At 44.1% G+C, this 15,306-nt stretch overlaps 1 protein-coding gene across 10 annotated transcripts in view; it reads right to left on the reverse strand.

Moving 5' to 3' along the window:
* ncor1 (nuclear receptor corepressor 1) overlaps positions 1-15,306 on the reverse strand; it is a 111,180-nt gene that overhangs the window by 42,628 nt on the left and 53,246 nt on the right. For 8 of the 10 annotated variants that reach the window (XM_020485501.2, XM_031826656.1, XM_031826655.1 and 5 more), the window contains exons 13-14: positions 14,300-14,354; positions 14,025-14,126 (exon numbers count right to left, since the gene is read on the reverse strand). In XM_020485501.2, coding sequence (XP_020341090.1) covers positions 14,025-14,126; positions 14,300-14,354 — 157 coding nt within the window. The other 2 variants (XM_031826659.1, XM_031826658.1) reach the window with 2 other exon arrangements.

Below are 15,306 nucleotides of genomic sequence, written 5' to 3' on the forward strand. Positions count from 1 at the left end.
ACAACATGATGCCGCCACCGCCGTGCTTCATAGTTGGGATGGTGTTCTTCGGCTTGCAAGCATCCCCCATTTTCCTCCAAACATAACAAAGGTCATTATGACCAAACAGTTCTATTTTTGTTTCATCAGACCAGAGGACATTTCTCAGAAAAGTACAATCTTTGTCCCCATGTGCAGTTGCAAACCATAGTCTGGCTTTTTTATGGCGGTTTTGGAGCAGTGGCTTCTTCCTTGCTGAGCGGCCTTTCAGATTATGTCGATATAGGACTCGTTTTACTGTGGATATAGATACTCCTTTGCGGTTGTTCTGGGATTGATTTGCACTTTTCGCACCAAAGTACATTAATCTCTAGGAGACAGAATGCATCTCCTTCCCGAGCGGTAGGGCGACTGCGTGGTCCTATGGTGTTTATACTTGAGTACTATTATTTGTACAGATGAACGTGGTACCTTTCAGGTGTTTGAAAATTGCTCCCAATGATGACCCAGATTTCAGATTGATGAACCAGAATTCTTTTGATTTTCCCATGATGTCAAGCAAAGAGGCACTGTGTTTGAAAGTAGGCCATGAAATACATCCACAGATACACCTCCAATTGACTAAAATTATGTCAATTAGGCTATCAGAAGCTTCTAAAGCCATGACATCTTTTTTGGGAATTTTCCAAGCAGTTTAAAAGGCACAGTCATTTTAGTGTATGTAAACTTCTGACCCACTGGAATTGTGATACAGTGAATTATCAGTTAAATAATCTGTCTATAAACAATTGTTGGAAAAATTACTTGGGTCATGTACAAAGTAGATGTCCTAACTGACTTGCCAAAACTATAGTTTGTTAACAAAAATGTGTGGAGTGGTTGAAAAACAAGTTTTATTGACTCCAACCTAAGTGTATGTAAACTACCGACTTCAACTGTATATGTAGTTAGAGAGAGAGAATGCCAAGAGTGTGCAAAGCTGTCATCAAGGCAAAGGGTGGCTACTTTGAAGAATATCAAATAACATATTTAGATTTGTTTAACACTTTTTTTGGTTACTACATGATTCTATATCTGTTATTTCATAGTTTTGATGTCTTCACTATTATTCTACAATGTAGAAAATAGTAAAAATAAAGAAAACCCCTTGAATGAGTAGGTGTGTCTAAACATATTTTTCACATAGTGAATGTTCAAAATACATAAGCATACACATTTAGTGGTAATCCTTTTTGATGCATTCACTAACAGCAGTAGATACTAGATAACAAAACTCCTGGGTCAGATGCAGATCTGGGTCAGACAAGTCCAGCAGAGTGATTGAGAATAGAGCAACATTCTTTATCATCATTGCTGGCAAGGGATACCAGCAACTCCCTCCCTCCCCCTCTGCCTGATGCACGAAAGTGCTGTTCTGGAACAAGTCTGGCTATGCCAAACCAAACATCCCATGCTGGTACCAGATGGGGCTAACGAAGGTCAAAAACCCAATGGTGAGCAGAGGGAATGAATCAGAGCGTATCAGAGAGTCAGAGCGAGCGGGAGAGAGAGTCAGAGCGAGCGGGAGAGAGAGTCAGAGCGAGCAGGAGAGAGAGAGTCAGAGCGAGCAGGAGAGAGAGAGTCAGAGCGAGCAGGAGAGAGAGAGTCAGAGTGAGCGGGAGAGAGAGAGTCAGAGCGAGCGAGCGAGACAGAGCGAGAGTGAAAGCGAGAGAGTCCGAGCCAGAGAAAGAGCGAGTCCGAGCCAGAGAGAGAGTGTTGGATAGAGAAAGTCAGAGTGAGAAACAGAGAGTGAGTGAGAGACGGAGAGAGAGTGAGAGCCTTGCCATTGAGAAGGGTAGAACACAGGAAAACCTATCTCCTTGTAGAGGAAAGTCTGTGTAACCACTGCACAACAGCAGAAACAGAGCTGCATTTCCTGATATATATATATTTTTTAAATATACACTGCTCAAAAAAATAAAGGGAACACTTAAACAACACAATGTAACTCCAAGTCAATCACACTTCTGTGAAATCAAACTGTCCACTTAGGAAGCAACACTGATTGACAATAAATTTCACATGCTGTTGTGCAAATGGAATAGACAACAGGTGGAAATTATAGGCAATTAGCAAGACACCCCCAATAAAGGAGTGGTTCTGCAGGTGGTGACCACAGACCACTTCTCAGTTCCTATGCTTCCTGGCTGATGTTTTGGTCACTTTTGAATGCTGGCGGTGCTTTCACTCTAGTGATAGCATGAGACGGAGTCTACAACACAAGTGGCTCAGGTAGTGCAGCTCATCCAGGATGGTACATCAATGCGAGCTGTGGCAAGAAGGTTTGCTGTGTCTGTCAGCGTAGTGTCCAGAGCATGGAGGCGCTACCAGGAGACAGGCCAGTACATCAGGAGACGTGGAGGAGGCCGTAGGAGGGCAACAACCCAGCAGCAGAACCGCTACCTCTGCCTTTGTGCAAGGAGGAGCAGGAGGAGAAGGAGGAGCACTGCCAGAGCCCTGCAAAATGACCTCCAGCAGGCTACAAATGTGCATGTGTCTGCTCAAACGGTCAGAAACAGACTCCATGAGGGTGGTATGAGGGCCCGACGTCCACAGGTGGGGGTTGTGCTTACAGCCCAACACCGTGCAGGACGTTTGGCATTTGCCAGAGAACACCAAGATTGGCAAATTCGCCTCTAGCGCCCTGTGCTCTTCACAGATGAAAGCAGGTTCACACTGAGCACATGTGACAGACGTGACAGTCTGGAGACGCCGTGGAGAACGTTCTGCTGCCTGCAACATCCTCCAGCATGACCGGTTTGGCGGTGGGTCAGTCATGGTGTGGGGTGGTATTGCTTGCCAGAGGTAGCCATTAGGTACCGAGATGAGATCCTCAGACCCCTTGTGAGACCATATGCTGGTGCAGTTGGCCCTGGGTTCCTCCTAATGCAAGACAATGCTAGACCTCATGTGGCTGGAGTGTGTCAGCAGTTCCTGCAAGAGGAAGGCATTGATGCTATGGACTGGCCCGCCCGCTCCCCAGACCTGAATCCAATTGAGCACATCTGGGACATCATGTCTCGCTCCATCCACCAACGCCATGTTGCACCACAGACTGTCCAGGAGTTGGCGGATGCTTTAGTCCAGGTCTGGGAGGAGATCCCTCAGGAGACCATCCACCACCTCATCAGGAGCATGCCCAGGCGTTGTAGGGAGGCCATATACAGGCACGTGGAGGTCACACACACTACTGAGCCTCATTTTGACTTGTTTTAAGGACACAACATCAAAGTTGGATCAGCCTGTAGTGTGGTTTTCCACTTTAATTTTGAGTGTGAGTCCAAATACAGACCTCCATGGGTTGATAAATTTGATTTCCATTGATACTTTTTGTGTGATTTTGTTGTCAGCACATTCAACTATGTAAAGAAAAAAGTATTTAATAAGAATATTTCATTCATTCAGATCTAGGATGTGTTATTTTAGTGTTCCTTTAATTTTTTTGAGCAGTGTATATATATATATATATATATATATATATATATATATATATATATATATATATATAGAGAGAGAGAGATTAGAGTGCCATTTCTCCAAATTTGAAACCCCTTTTCAAAGTTTCAGAGACCTCTCTGATGAGAATAAGCTACCCGTCCTGTTGAGGGAAGACGCAGAGAGCTGTGGGATGGCAGCACACTACATTGCTGCCTGCCATAAAGATGGGGGACAGTGTCTGACAGACCAATCAACCTGCACATGTCCTCTACTGTATACTTATTGTGATTGTTCAATGTATGGTTATTTTGACCCTTGGTTATTGTTGTTACTGTTGTCCCTTTGACCATTTTGATTCTTATTATTTTCATATTGTAAATATCCAAAGTAAGCTTTGGCAATATGTACATTGTTACGTCATGCCAATAAAGCAAATTGAATTGAGAGAGAGAATTTAAAAAGGATGAGTGTGACTGCATGAAGATGACATTGGGGGGTGGGCTCCCTCTACAGACAGAACACAGCATAGAGACCACTTGGCCAAGTAGACGTCGATTGTGTTCAGTAAAACAAAACACATTTGCAACAAGAACAATCTATTGCTATTAGACAAGTTCAGGTTATAGGCTAGCTCCCTGTTTCACTCTTTTTAAAACATTTCAGTTCTCTATTAAAGTTATTCCTCTACACTAGGGCAGTCCTGGTGGGGTCAGGGAGGTCCTGCGTTTGTTTTGGAGGCCATCTGCGCACCACGATGGCTTTCCTGCTTTATCTCCCCATTCTGCTCAAGTGCTTCCAGTGCTGCCTTCCACACTACAGATGTAAAAAAACGCCAGGGTTTTACAGAGCTTTTTCCCCCTGACCTGGTCGCGGCCGCAGCCGACCGGGAGACCAATGAGGCGGTGCACAAATAGGCCCACCATCGTCCGGGTTACGAGAGTGTTTGGCCGGCTGGGATGTCCTTCTCCCATCGCACTCTAGCAAGCTCCGGTTTGGCAGGGTCGTGTTTTTGAGGACGCATGGCTCTCGACCTTCGCCTCTCCTGATTCTGTACCGAGTTGCAGCGATTGGAAGACTAACTACCAATTGGATACCACAAAATTGGGGAGAAAAAAAGGGTAAAAAGTACCACAAAAAAGGAACAAAACAAACTGTTCAAAAACACCCAACTACTTACTGTCTACCGCTAGCTATTCAATCGTCTACCTAAATTCAGTTCAGTATGACCTTGACTTAAATGAGCTGGGAAAACAGAATAACCCTTTAAGAAAACACTCTCCATCTAGAATTCAGTCGGATTTGGTTTCTTCGCCAAGAGAGCAAACAGAATAACATTTACAGAAAATACTATCTACTGCTAGCCATCGAACCCACCTAACTACAATTTAGTTTGACCTTTTATGATCCTATGAGCCAATAGGCTAATCCAATTAGACAACAAATGCACTAGAATGTCTGTCCTCCACTTCACTGCACTCCAGACCTGGGTTTAAATACTATTCAAAATAAGGGGCAGGGCTTGGCTCTCTTTGGTATCCAAAGCTAATGGGATCTGCTTGACTGCTGCCAAGCGATTAAGAAAATAACAAGGGAGAGAACCCACATCTTCTTGCCAGAGCAAGGAAGCATTTTTTTTGTTTAACCTTGATTTAACTAGGCAAGTCAGTTAAGAACAAATTCGTATTTTCAATGACGGCCTAGGAACAGTGGGTTAACTGCCTTGTTTAAGGGCAGAACGACAGATTTGTACCTTGACCGCTGGGGGATACTAACTTGCAACCTTTCGGTTACTAGCCCAATGCTCTAACCACTAGGCTACCCTGCCGCCCCATTGTTGAGAGTAGTTGTAAAGACAGACGTGGCAATTAAGATTTTCAACTGTCCGCAATGTATATTTCTCCACTTCTTCTCCTGCCGTCTGTATGGGTGAGTGTAAAAGCATGCCACTTGCTGTAGATGAGAGAATAGCATCCATGTGGCATTTATTGAGGGTAGTAAATTCCCATTAAACTGCACAGGGATTTGGTTCCAGCTCATGTCTAGGTCACCTTTAAGACTCCATGACATGCACACACACACACACACACACACACACACACGCACGCACGCACGCACGCACGCGCCCTTTGGCCCTGGAGGACGTGGCTGGAGGAGAAGGTCAGCAGCCTCTGGCACCTCTAGAAATAACAGCCATTCCAGTCAGGAGGCATTTCAACATTCCGCATTGCCATGCAGGGAGCCAAGCAGAGGGACACACAGACATTTTGGAAATACAAGTGTAATGTGAATATTCTTTGTGTATGCTTTTCTCCAATGTACAATTGTTTGGCAATTACTTTTAACAGAATAACTATGAGCTACTACTATTTCAAAACAGATCCATTCTACATCCAATGTCTAGCATGAAAAACATATGAGATTTCAATAAAAAAGGAATCGTTACACTAGCACTTTGAAATGTTCTTGAACTTCACTAGAGATAGAGTTAAGTAAAGACGGGGAAAGCATGCAGTCCCTGTGCTCTACATTTTCGCTGGTTACTGGGTCAGTCATGATGAACGATAGAAAGGGGAAAAAATGACTCACACAACCTCTAAAAGGGGCTGCTGAAGTTCCTCTCCAACTCCATTTGCAGGCAGCAGGTACATTTGTACAAGCAACTAGCCTACCGTACATCAACAACAACAGCAGCAAAAACCAGGCACCGTGCACTGCAGCCATGAGACTGTGTGATTGTGCAACAGTACAGAAAAAAACAGGAACTGTACTGAAATCCACAAAGTGTTCCCTGTTGTAACTAAACGTGTGTTATAAGTAAGTTTAAATGCAAGCAACTGTGGCTGTCCAAGCAACTGAAAGAGAGCGGGAGGGAGAGCAAAAGAGCACGAGGAGAAAGAGATCAGTCGAGCAAGCAGAGAGAGAGACAGACAGACAACACACCACAGTACTAGCTTCAAAGTCAGTAGCGGCATACCTGCAAGCTCATTTGTCGTTCATAAAAACCTTGTTGCCATTGATCAAGCCACAGCCTATAGGCGTAGCAGGTGTGAGTTTGGCCGGACCCCCGGAGGCGGTAGTGATACCTCCATTGCAGCGGTACAGATACAGCAGGACAGCGGCACCAAAGCAGAGCTCCTTAGAAGGGCTGCCTGGCCCCGGCACTGCCACACATATTCCAGGAAAGCATGTCATCAGGCCGTTTAAGCCGCCTGAAAAATCGCCCATCTCACATGCACACTCTAATCTATTGGGGGTTACTCAAGGTAATCCCTGCCGAGTGCTTCTCTTTGATTGGCACTCGCAGCAGCATAGCAAGTTTTTTGGGCCTGTCATATCACTGGGGCGTACCACTCTGCTTTTCCTGGGGGGGTTGACTCTCTCGCTCACTGCCCAGGAAAGAAAGAAAGGAAATGGAGAGGGGGAAAAATGTTGAGCAAAAATTAGTTTAAACAAGCTGGCTAGCCAGCCCTCAGTGCAGACTGTCAGGTTTGTTTTCCTCTTTCTCCTTTTCTCTCTCTAGCTATTTTACTAACTCTTTTTCCATTGCTCCCTCTCCCTCCCTCCCTCCCTCCCTCTTGCAAGTCACTCTACACACATTCTCTGGGGAATTTCAGAGAATTTACAAAAGCTCCAGCCAACGGCTTGTTTGGATCAGCACAACATCCGGCCTGGGCAGGCTGAGCTGCTTTCCACCAAATGACGAGGCTGTGGCATTTTCACTTCACTGTCAATGGGCAGTTTAAATGCATACTGCAATACATGAGTAGACGTTTACTTTATTTAAAAACAGGCAAGTCAAGTTAACAAATTATTATTCACGAAGACAGCCTGTCAATAAACAATGATGCATTTAAAACACATACCGCCCTATAACAAAGTTCACACTGCAGTTTTATGAAGCCCTATTACAGAAGAAATGACTTCCTAAAAGCATTTGCATAGGTCATAGTGACTCTGTACTCTGGCAGAGCTAAGCTAACAGTTGTGATTATTGGAACGATTATGCTGAGGGCTGCTAGACAGTGGACATATCTTGCCTCCACTGACCCCAAAACCAAACTTGTGATCGGTCCTCCTGGCTCCCAGACAAACAGAGCCTTCTCTGTTGTTGTTCAAATACATATCTCAGATGAGCCAGGGTTAGCGGAGGCTGCTGCTTGCATAGACTGAAATATAGTAAGACAGTCGCTTCCTCCTACTATTTATTGAAGTTGACAGAAGCCAGACAATCCTTCAATGAGCTCTTAAGTAGTAAAAGCAGGAATGTCCACTGACTTGACACACAAACACACTGGTTTATTATTTGATCAAGTAGGAGTACTTCATGCACACATTCTAACCACTTGAATGGTGGCATTCATCTATAGTGGTTCAGAAGTAGGGAAGTCCACTCGGGGCTCCACCCTGTAGTTGTACGCTGTTACCCTGCCAGGCGAGGAAAGACTGATGAAGGTCACCAGGCAGTGGGAAACGCACTAGTGAAAGGACCACAATGTCACTTATAAAATGTGAAGTAACAAACTATAACTATTAAGATACCGTCAATACAACTGCGCCACGCAACAATTTCTCACATCGAATATACCCCGTTTCTCCCCACCATAATTTATTGTTAAATATTTTCCAGATAAAACAGGGTTATCAGTGATGCAAACTGGTGAGGGCCCAAAAATATGTTTTAAAAAATGTGCATTGAAACATGCAAAAAAAAATCTGTAAACTGAGTGGGGTTGTCAATATTTTACTAACGATGTAATACCAGGCCAAGTACCACAATACTGAGTAGTATGGTGATACCACAGGGTTTGCCACACCCCTCCCAGGACGCATGTTCCCGTTTTCTAAACACTCTGCACAAAAGCCTGTCCTCTACACCTCAACTCAACACATTTACTGTACAATAGAACAGGTTACTGCAGAAAATAGCTGATTTGCTAAAACCCAAAAGGCCTACCTGTGATTGGACTGGAGGAATATAAATGCATAATGATGCAGTAAGGGTTAACACAATAGGCCTATATGAAACCATCTTTAGCCTACTTTTCAGAACACTTTACACACATCATTCTCTCTCTCACACACATACACCATCACACACAGCTCCCAAAAGTTAGGCCCAAAAATAATTTAAGGAACATTATAAAAAATATATTTTTTAAAATTCAGATTAAACTTAGAATAACATTGATTAGGCATATGCATTTTACCTTTGAAACATCTCTTTGAGTAGGCCGTCTATCCCCGTTTCCATTTTTTCCTATGCCATTGTGCATAGCCAAGGTACCATGTTGTTAGCTAGCTAGCCAAGTAACATGACTAAACAGAGTTGTTTGTTATCAACGAACAACTTGCAACCTGTGAGTAGTATAAAACAGCCAGCGACATGGTTAATAAAATTATATAAAATGTGTGCCTATTCGTGGTAGAAAGGGGAGAATGTAGCTCCAGTAATATGGAGCATAACCTTTGAGTGGTTTTCAGTGACGTAAAGGTGACTGTAAGCATGACTGTACCTGTGCTCTGTTTTTCCTCTATGGCAGGGGCACTCAGAGGCTGCTTGACAGCGAAGCCTAGTCAGACTGGCCTTGCTTGTACTTACTGGTGAAATGAAATGATACGTCTCCACTTAGCTCGTGCTGTGAGTTGCTCCAATAATTAAACAAATGTAACAACAGAAACCCAATCACTGCCTGCACACCCCAGCTTGCCATTATGGCTAAATAACATTTTAAACCTGATGGAGAAGTGGGGTGAGAAGCAAGCGGAGTAGGCTAATGGCTGGTTGGGGATACTGCTGGATGCTCACAGCAGTCACACATGATATCAGAATGCTTCATCCAATAAGACATATCTGACATCAGGCTTTGAACTCTGCTTGATATTCTATTTGAAAGACACGTAGGGATGCATTCTGTGCATTCTGTCATTAATTGAGAGAGTGTAGTTATCCCACGGAGAGGATCTGTTCGCGCCCATCACCTCAATGGGTGATGCACTCTGCGTATGCACACTTTATCGTCAGACCCCCCGCGGATTACCTATTTTGAGATCAAAACTGTGAATTTGGCCGAAAACTGACGTGTTTTCATCCCTGTGCTCTGTCAGAGAGGGAGAAGGTGAGAAGAGGTGGACCGGTGAATCAAACCCTGTTCTCCAGGTGGTGGGCGATATTTGGTCTGGAGGCTGCAGGCACCACTATTGCTAGATCAACCGATTATGACGTCTCTGATGTGGTCCCACTCACTCTTGGTGCTATGCGCTTCTGTGACCGGATCTATGTGTTTGGTTGGCTGTGGCCATAGTTCATACATAGAATGTTCTGTACATACAGGGTCAGAGGGAGCCAAATGCGTCAATGAGATTCACACACAGGGGCCAGAGGAAGGGCCAGAGGCATCGATGAGATAGGAAAGCCCCATAAGGAAAGCAGAGGCAGTCTATCCTCCTGGTAGACAGTCAGTGGAAAGAGGAGAGCTCAGACACCATACGAGCTGATAGGGAATGAATGATGTAATCAGCTGTTAGATCTATGCTGGGAATTTCAAAACGAGGTTAAATGTTAGTCAGAAACATCAGTCACATGTGGTGATGAGTCATGGAGATGATCGATCATCGACTTACAGCATTCAGCGTGCAACAATTCACAACATTTTACCTGCATTTTGTTAGTATTATCATAACCCTGCAAACGTAAACAATGTGTACCAATGATTTAAAAAATCCAGTATGGCAGTTAATAGATGGGACTTGTATTAGTTTCATACGAAGACTTTGTTCCGCCAACTTTACCATACCGCCAACTTTTTTCTGCCTTATCCTTATATCTGAAAGGTATTGCCGGTATCAAAGCCAAAACTTCTAATTGCGCCTAACGACCAAAGCATTTTGGTTAACTTCTGCCTATGGCTTAGTATTAAACGTAGCTGTAAATGGCACACACTATGCTATTCAACTCTTGATGGTTGCTAGGCAGCGAGAGTTAATAACCATCCTCCTGCCAGTTCTAAATTTTGCGAGGCATGTCACTTCTCCCATCTCTTCAGAGGCATGTCACTTCTCCCATCTCTTCAGAGGCATGTCACTTCTCCCATCTCTTCAGAGGCATGTCACTTCTCCCATCTCTTCAGAGGCATGTCACTTCTCCCATCTCTTCAGAGGCATGTCACTTCTCCCATCTCTTCAGAGGCATGTCACTTCTCCCATCTCTTCAGAGGCATGTCACTTCTCCCATCTCTTCGCATAGCGCACCACTAAGCATGTACTTTAAAAAAATTATTGAACCCCTTTTTCGTGATTTCCAATTGCGATCCGATTACAATCTTGTCTCATCACTGCAACTCCACCAATGGGCTCGGGAGTGGTGAAAGTAAAGCTATGCATCCTCCAAAACATAACCCACCATACCACGGCGGGTTGTGACACAGCCTGGGATCGAACCCAGGCCTGTAGTGACGCCTCAAGCACTGCAGTGCCTTGGACCGCTGCGCCACTCGGGAGGCCCATGCACCATTTCCTAACCACAACTGGATGGATCCATAAAGAATTACTGTGGGAATAAATATCACTGAATGACGAAAATACAAATGCAAATGCAATTGAAGGCATATATCAAATTGTTGCTTACTGAAAACTCCCAAATTCATCCAATCATTGTAATACATTTGAAGCAATAGCCTACCTGTGTGTGGTCAACTAGATTATATTTTCAGCACTGCCTTGATTGGGACAGCGCTAACACGCTGCTTTGAGAAAAGTGTGGGGACTCATCTCCATAAATCAATGTCCAATTTGTTTTCACTGAATCTCCGTTAGGACATTGGTTAGGCTACAATTAGGCTGGGGAAACCTTAGCTAAGTTGAGGTGAGGGCTGCCCATGATCATCTTGTCTAGTTGGCTCATTTATTAGAACATTTTGCCAGCATGTTAAGTAGTTTAACAAGTGGATTATTTTTCTCTTCACTCACAGTTGATTAGTATCCTAGGCCAACTCCCAACCAAAAGCCTGTGACGTCACTGACTTGTCTCAATCAATTGATTGAGCTTCACTGAATCTCTGTCTGAATAGGCTGTGTGGTTAATTGGTTTCTGGCTGGGTAAATAAGTAGAGGTGGTATAATAACTCCTCTATCACTGATTTAGCACAAACATAGCCCAAATCACATGTAGGCCTATTATCACGTTTTGTCAAGAGCTGGCAGAGGTTGCGAGGCTCAGTTCGATTCCCACAGGGGACAAGTACAGAGAAAAACAACGTATGAAATGTATGCACTCACTACTTACTGTAAGTCGCTCTGGTTAAGAGCGGTGGCTTGCAAAACGTTGTAAATGTAAAAACATGAACACGAGACTCGCATGCTTTTGAAAATAGCAGTGCTTTTCATTTCTAAAATCGGTATCATGATGAAGATACTCTCAATGTAAGACCCTATGCCTACTCCTTAACAATGTGAAGTGACAGTAGGGAAGAGATGAAACGTGGATACAACTGTCATATAAAGAAATAGCACTATTTTAATATGACAGCAGTTCCACACGTTCCGGTGACAAGTTGTGTGGGAAAAATATTATGTTATATTCCATTATATTCTTACTACAAAATATGTGTTGACCGTGATCGGGGTAGGTGTGTGTGGTCTGCTTAAATTAAGTATTGATTTCATTCATTTGGACGTAACATAATGAAACTCTAAATATTCTATTGTAAATTGTATTGGTCTTACAATGTTTCTTAGGCCCTGCCTAAACACATTTATTTTTGATGGTGTATATTCAATGGATTTATTTTAAAAAATAGATGCCCACCCACATCTGCACACCCCTACTACCACTCGTCACGCACACGGGAGGTATAAAAGCCATATGCAGGCAAGAATGTGGTAAAAAAAAAGGCCTGTTTGTAAGCGGGTCATGAAAACATTGTCAAATTACTTTAAAAATAGGCAAAATACCGTAAATCCTATACAAGGGCAGTATTGGTGTTCTGTTCCCAGACACAATAGTCTCACACACACACACACATCTATCTTATCTCGGAGTAATGCCCGTGTGCCCTCCTTTGCCCCAGGCTGCCATGCCCCAGCCTGCCATAGACTCGCCTGGTCCTTTGCTCACCTCTGAGAGGCTGGGACAGCCTCAGGGTGAAGGCTGGCTGCCTGTATCAACAGCAGCCTCAGGGTGAAGGCTGGCTGCCTGTATGAACAGCAGCCTCAGGGTGAAGGCTGGCTGCCTGTATCAACAGCAGCCCCAGGGTGAAGGCTGGCTGCCTGTATTAACAGCAGCCCCAGGGTGAAGGCTGGCTGCCTGTATCAACAGCAGCCCCAGGGTGAAGGCTGGCTGCCTGTATCAACAGCAGCCCCAGGGTATACCACTACCACACTTATGTAACGCTAAACCACAGTCAAGCAACTGCTCAAATCCAATGGAAAATACTAAATGGTCAACTTAACTGCAGTCTCCAACTATTGCTTAGTTTTTTTCTTCCCTTCAGGCAGTGAGCCTTGATGAATTTGAATGTGGGAGCACAATACTGCCGAACCAGGCGATTACCAAACAAATTACAAAATGTGCATAAACCTACTTGATTAAAACTCCTCCAGTGTTCTTGTGATTAGAGGGAAACAATATGAAACAAGTCTGGTTTAAAACAGCACGGCACTCTGCTGGTAAGCAGAGCTCCATGGCAACAGATAACCTTGTGTGAAGACTGCAACTCACCCAATGTTAAAGCAACTCTCTCACTCCTTCAGCGAAAAGAAACGGTTCTGAAAAGTCTCTCACCATAACCAAATGAATAAATTACCTTAAGCCCTTTGAAAAATAAAAAGCAAAACAAAAAGAGTCTACTGCTGTGCATCAACATATTTCAGCCGTTAGAAGAAAGGCAAATAGAGGACAACTGGGTGAGTTCAGAGAGAGAGGGAGTATGACTTTCCTTTTTTCCCTCCCTCCCTCCCTCTCGATCTCTCTCTCGCTCTTCCGTCAGGCCCTGGAAAGCAACACTGAGTCTCCCAACTATGGCAAGCAGATAGAACAGATTCCTGGGAATGTCTGCTGCTCCCCAGCCATTGGATAAATCAGTCTCAGCCAGCTCTGTTCTGCCTCTCTCTGCCTGGGCCCTGGTTCTTATTTACCCACATAGCACATCAAGAGACTCTGCTCGCTCAGCTCCCAAATCTCACACTCCTCACAAACCCCTGTGGTTCTCCCTCCCTCTTCTACACAGAGACAGGGAGGGAGAAAAGAGGGAGGGAGGAGATGGGAGGCACTGTGGGCTAAAAATGGGGTGGTAGGAAGATCGAATAATACAAGCCAAGATAAGATTTGTACACTAGAGGGCCTCCTGCTCCAGAGCCCAACACAAACCATGGTGTGGATGATAAACAAAAGCTACGTCATTAACATGGTATATAGAGTGAAACCAAAAAGGGTCTTCCCCTCTGGCATGCCAAGCATGGTTCATTTGTTAAATCCCACCCAGACAGCCTTTCTGGGTATTTCCAAAGCCCATTCATGAACACACAAATACATTTAGAGTCATTCCCTAGCGAAGATACTTTCTAGAACTCACCTGGTTTCTCCCTCGCCGTCTTCCGTAGTTGCGTCTCACCAGCGTCTTGTAGTTCTGGTTCTTCTTGGTCAAGTAGTAGTACAGGACACAATCGGAGACACACTGCAAAGAGAAAGGGTATGACAGTCAGGGGGACATATGAGCCCATGAACATTTTTTATTAACAACAGAGAACATAACAAATACAAACCATGTGCTTTTGGGTTTGGGGGAGAGTGGAGAATGGAGGTTACTACAGAGTAAAAATTGAATGAATTAAATCCACTGTAGCTCACCTTTCTCTCTAGATAGGAAGCAATGAGGCCAAAATTCTTTGGGTGCTGAACAAACCTGTGAGAAAAAACAGAGAAGAGAAAATAGTCACAGTTAAAGCTACAGTCTGGGATTCATGGCAGCCCGCCATTTGTTTTGGTATACAGCCGAGGAATGTTGGTAAAGAAAAGTATTGCCTCTCAAAATCATACCCAAAGCGCTTCTGCTAAGTCAGAGAATACAATGTTAAATTATGATGAAAGTGAGCTCCATAAAAATATTTTGCAACCTACAGTCGCTAAACGCTTTTCCATACACAGCAGGCAATTAATACATTTTACATTCTAGAACTCCAAGTGAACTTGATTCGTGACGGGAAACAAAATGAAAATCTTTATGGAAGGTACTAATTTGTTTGAATTTCTCTTTAACCACAAAGCATTAGCCAAAAGAGGTCAGAAGTACCTGTGGATAGGATACAGGATATTGAACAAAGTCTCATTGGCCTCTCGCCCCGCCTTGCTTTTTGCCAGTTCTGATTCTGACAGAAACAATGGGAATTTCATTTCTATTCATACACACTATTGAATACGCCCTCTGCATTTCGAGGTCAGTGTTGGAGCATGGGAGCACAGCACCAAGAGTGGGCACAAGGATTGAATGGCTGGAACACGGTTACCGAGATTTACCACCCAAAACCACTCCCTTGTCTCGAAGGCAGCATCGTGTTGGGGGGTGCTTGCTGCAGGAGGGACTGGTGCACTTCACAAAATAGACGGCAACATGAGAGAGGAAATTTATGTGGATATATTGAAGCAACATCAAGACATCAGTCAGGAAGTTAAAGCTTGGTCGCAAATGGGTCTTCCAAAATGGACAATGACCCCAAGCATAAGCAAAATGGCTTAAGGACAACAAAGTCAAGGTATTGGAGTGGCCATCCCAAAGCCCTGACCTCAATCCTATAGAAGATATAGAAGAACTAAAAAAGCGTGTGCGAGCAAGGAGGCCTACAAACCTGACTCAGTTA

Source organism: Oncorhynchus kisutch, linkage group LG6 (genome assembly GCF_002021735.2).
Source record: "Oncorhynchus kisutch isolate 150728-3 linkage group LG6, Okis_V2, whole genome shotgun sequence".
In the NCBI taxonomy this organism is placed as follows: Eukaryota; Metazoa; Chordata; class Actinopteri; order Salmoniformes; family Salmonidae; genus Oncorhynchus; species Oncorhynchus kisutch.